General features: G+C 37.8%; 1 protein-coding gene across 1 annotated transcript in view; it reads left to right on the top strand.

Moving 5' to 3' along the window:
- The window catches only part of LOC136797229 (cell adhesion molecule Dscam1-like), a gene marked incomplete at its 3' end in the record, with an annotated part of 56,645 nt that extends 52,087 nt beyond the window's left edge, over nt 1-4,558 (top strand). The window contains exon 4 of the mRNA XM_067053196.1: nt 4,399-4,558. Coding sequence (XP_066909297.1) covers nt 4,399-4,558 — 160 coding nt within the window. The remainder of the gene's footprint in view (nt 1-4,398) is intronic.
- Nucleotides 4,559-4,963: the final 405 nt, after the last annotated feature.

The following is a 4,963-nucleotide window of genomic DNA, read 5'->3' as shown; positions in this document are numbered from 1 at the left end:
CAGATGACCAGTTTTTGTTTTGTTGGGTGAAAAACATTTAAACTTTTGTTTATTGCAACCATTTCAGCTGTATAGCTACTACATATCTGTGATAAAGAGAATAGGTACTGGTGATCATTGCACACAATCGAGGCTCCAACACCTGAGTAATTTTTGAAGCCGTCAGTATAAATGAAGTCGGCGTCACCTAATTTATGTTGCAGTATGAGAAACTCATATTTATATCGATATAGTGGAGTGTTGTTTTTAGGTAGCCTTGAAAGGGAAAGACAGAGTTTAGGAGAGGGAAGTCCCCAAGGACAAGATGATGGAATTACAGTCTCTTGCAAAGTAGGTATTTCTATGTTTAAACTGAGCAGTAAAGTGGAAACCCTGACTGTAAACGGTGTTCTCTTGGTTAGGTCGATTTGCTGCTGGTTTAGAATCTGTCTATTTGGAAACAGCTCATTAATAGGGTGGTTAATAGCTCATATGATTTTAACAAAGTAAATGAGATCCAGTTGTTGTCTTCGTAGGTCAAGTGGAGGCTTGCCAGCATCGACATATAGATTATTGATAGGACTTGAGCGGAAAGCACCCGTAGCTATTCTGAGTCCCGCATTTTGTACAGAGTCAAGCATTTTAAGGGTGGTACCTGATGATGAGTTGTAGGCATTACAGCCGTAACCCAATTTTAATCTCACTAGCGTTCTGTATAGGGTCAGCATACTTGTTCGATCTGCACCCCAACTGGTGTTACCGACCATTTTCAAAAGATTAAGAGAGCGGAGGCAGCTTCCTTTTAATTGTTTTATATGCGGGATCCAGCTGAGCGTTCTATCGAAAATCAACCCGAGGTACTTGACAGTGTGAGCGAATGTAACTGGTAGATTGTTAATGGTCAGTGACGGCATTGCAATCGGCTGTCTTTTGCAAAAAAGAATAGTAACGGTTTTATTTGTTGACATTTTAAATCCGTAATCAGAAAGCCATACACTGACATTGTTTAGAGCAGTTGGAATATCTTATTGTAAGGATACTACGTTTTTCTCTTCAGTATAAATAACAAAATCGTCCGCATAGAGCATGCTTTTAACAGGTAACCCAACCACATTCAATACTTTATTAAAACAAATACAGAAGAGAGTCGCGTTCTAAACACAGCCCTGAGGCACTCCATTTTCCTGTTCGAATTCTTTCGATAGGACATTACCAATTCTGACTCTAAAGCTTCTGTTAAGTAAAAAATTGTTTATGAAGGCAAGAATATGACCGTTAACCCCGATACTAACTAGAGTGTCAATTATAAATCTTTTCCAGGTCCTATCAAAAGCATTTTCTATATCAAGAAATAATGCTAATACTTTTCTCTTATTTTCAAAGGCTTCTAGGATATCGGACTGTAACTGAACCAGGTTGTCTCTAATACTCCTCTCTTTCCTGAACCCACTCTGCCATGCTGGCAGTACGTTTTTAGCTTCCAAGTACCATGTTAGTCTATTAGAAATAAGTTTTTCCATCAATTTGCAGATAGATGAGGTTAGGGTTATCGGTCTATAACTATTAACATCCATGGGGTCTTTGTCTTTTTTCAGAATAGGAATCGTGATAGCTTCCTTCCATTTATTTGTAAAACTATTAGAAAGAAATATTTTATTCAATACCTTCAAAATCGTAGATTTATTAAGGGAACAGAGGTATTTTATCATAGCAATGCAGATCTCATCTGGACCGGGTGAAGAATCTTTCCTGGAGTTCAAGGCGGCTAGAAACTCTTCCATGGTAAAGGACAGGTTCATTGGATCAAGTGGATCATTAGTGATAACGATTCGATAACTTGCTTTGTGTTAAGGAATTGCGTAGAGTAATTTACAGTTGATGAGGTATCACAGAAATGTTTTGCTAGAGTGTTTTCTAAGATTACAGTTTCAGTTTCATAGTGGTCACGAATTTTCAGACAATTTATTTGAGGTAAGTAGCCATAACCCATAATTTTTCTAACTGTGTGCCAGAAAACAACTCCTAGTGTGTTACAGTTAACCTTGCTAAGAAAGTTCTGCCATGATAATTTTTTACTATTTTTTATGACATATCTTGCATGTTTTCTGGCCGCTTTATATGATTCTAGTTTTTCGGAGGATGGTCGGCAAAGAAATTTTTTAAGTGCCCTCTTTCTGTTTTTTATTGCTTTTTACATTCATCTGACCACCACGGTACATGGTGGCGAGTAGTATTTACTTTAGCAGATGTGGCTTCAAGTATTCTAGTATTTAATTGTAGTATTAAGCGGTCAGGGCCAGTATCAGAAAGATCTATATCCGAAAGTTTAGCCGCCGCTTGATGTTGGGGCCAGTCAGCTTTTTTAATGAGCCATTTGTTGTGTTTGCTGAAGGAGAGGCATTTATTAAGAGTTTTAATAATTATAGGGAAATGGTCGCTGCCAGGTGTATCATCTAAAGTGTACCATTGAGTCGTGGCTTGTAACAGGGGGCTAGTGATAGTAAGATCAATTGCTGAGAGTTTTTCAGATCTGGCACAAAGGTGAGTTTGATAAATTGGATTCTTCATAATATTTAAATTACTATTATCTATGAAAGACTCGACCAATTTACCCCTCTCATCCACGTGGTCACTAACCCAAATTAAATTATGCGAATTAAAGTCCCCAGCGAGAATTACTGGTGGGAGCAATGAATGTAATAAGTCTTTCAATTGTTGAACTGGGAATAATCGGCCAGGAGGGAGGTATAGAAAGCATAATGTGAACGGGCGAGGTTGTGATAAAATTCTTACTGCTACTGCTTGCAAATTAGAAGTAATATGTTAGTCATTGAAGGGGATATTCTGTTCCACTAAAATACACACCCCACCACAAGCAATGCGACCAGCTGTATAATCTTTCCTCCTAATACCATATCCTCGAAATTCAAACATCTCAGTAGGTTTTAAATTTGTTTTTTGTAAGCAAGCTACAGAGCAATTATAGTAATCCAGTAAGTACTTTAATTCATTTCTATGATACGATAAACCATTTAAGTTCCATTGCATTATATTCATTTTAAATAAAACATTCTACCCATACAGCCTGCTGAAGAAAAGGATCCGAGACAGCTTCGTATAAAGATATTTGTGTCAGAGTTAAGATTATAAACCATACAGTAGTAGTGAAAATAAAATGTAACGGTTGGCAGCCATACAGATAAATAACGAATTATATTATAATTACCATTAACAGACAAACAGAGACAAATGCAGAAAAGAATTATTATAAGAATTATGATGCTGAAAAACATAGGGTGAAGATAAATAAAAAACATATTACTGGGCATATTGAGGTAATATATAGTAAAGTATAGCTGATCCCGTCTCTCCACACCACTACTCCGTCCGCTTCATCTCGGCAACTAGTAAGCTGGATCCTCTCCTAACAGTTCTAGTCCGTCCGCTTCATCTCGGCAACTAGTAAGCTGGATCCTCTCCTAAAAGTTCTAGTCCGTCCGCTCCATCTTGACAACTAGTAAGCAGGATCCTCTCTTAACAGTTCTAGTCTGTCCGCTCCATCTCGGCAACTAGTAAGCAGGATCCTCTCTTAACAGTTCTAGTCTGGCTTCATCTCGGCAACTAGTAAGCTGGATCCTCTCCTAAAAGTTCTAGTCCGTCCGCTCCATCTTGACAACTAGTAAGCAGGATCCTCTCTTAACAGTTCTAGTCTGTCCGCTCCATCTCGGCAACTAGTAAGCAGGATCCTCTCTTAACAGTTCTAGTCTGTCCGCTCCATCTCGGCAACTAGTAAGCTGGATCCTCTCCTAACAGTCCTAGTCCGTCCGCTCCATCTCGGCAACTAGTAAGCTGGATCCTCTCCTAACAGTTCTAGTCCGTCCGGCAACTAGAACTGTTACTCTACCTCCGACTCTCTCTATTCTCTTACCTAGACCTTCTCCTCTACCTCCGTCAGTGTCTAGGGCTCATCCTCATCCGGCACGGCCGTTCCTTTCTTCCTAACATACTGAATACGCCTTGTCAAAGGCCTTCTGTAGAGTGGTTATCAGGCTGGAGTGCCTAATACTAGACAACCTGGACACATATAATAAAATCATAAGTGTAGCTGAACTATGTTAATGAATTATGTGGTGGAACCTCATCACTTTTCCTAATGCTTATCATCTTGTATCCCCTCTCACCCTCTCTCAAAAAACATGAAAAATGTAATGAATATGAACTGGAAAGAGGAAGTTTCGTAAAATGAAAGATAAGTGTAAGTAAGGTAAGTAGACAGTAAATACTGGTGAAAAGGCAAAATAATATTTGATTGTGTCAATTTAGAGCCCATGAAAGAAAGAATGATGTGTTTTCCTTTTTGATTGTGTCTTTATTTGGATTTGTTTGGCATATTATTTATTTATAAAAATAAAATTTCAGATGGAAGAAAGAAGGTGAAAAGAGGGTGGAGGTTGGAGGTAGAGTTATTACGGCTAATGAAGCTCTAATAATCCACAGAGCAGAGCTCACTGATTCAGGTTCCTGGACATGTATTGCTAATAACACTGCTGGTCAGCAAACAAAAACCACTTCTTTACATGTAAGTCGGTCAAATTAATATCATATTGAAGTGAAACTTCTTTACCAACATTCTACCACTCAAGAAAAAATAAATAAATGTATGTGGTGGGCAGCAATGCTGATCAATTCTAGCAGGAAAATTTTAATATTGAAATAGGAGCGCCCGGCAGTGCCATTCCAATTGAGTTAGTTCATGTTATCTTATTTTCTCCTATTACATTTTATAAATTTTGCTGATAGAATTGACTTAAGAAATGGCTGATCTATTTTAATTATTATTTTAATTATTATTATTATTATTCCAGAACTAATATTCTCTGTTTTAAGCTATAAGAGAGAATTCATGACCATTATTAATATAATTTTAATACATTATTTCTGTTGAAAAGAGGAGCGAAAACTTATTCGTTCGCAGCCTCTACCC

The sequence above is a fragment of the Halyomorpha halys genome, unplaced genomic scaffold (genome assembly GCF_000696795.3).
Source record: "Halyomorpha halys isolate HHAL.00 unplaced genomic scaffold, Hhal_1.1 Scaffold1385.1, whole genome shotgun sequence".
Classification (NCBI taxonomy): Eukaryota; Metazoa; Arthropoda; class Insecta; order Hemiptera; family Pentatomidae; genus Halyomorpha; species Halyomorpha halys.
Note: the sequence above shows the minus strand (reverse complement) of the source record. Positions and strands in the feature narration are given on the sequence as shown.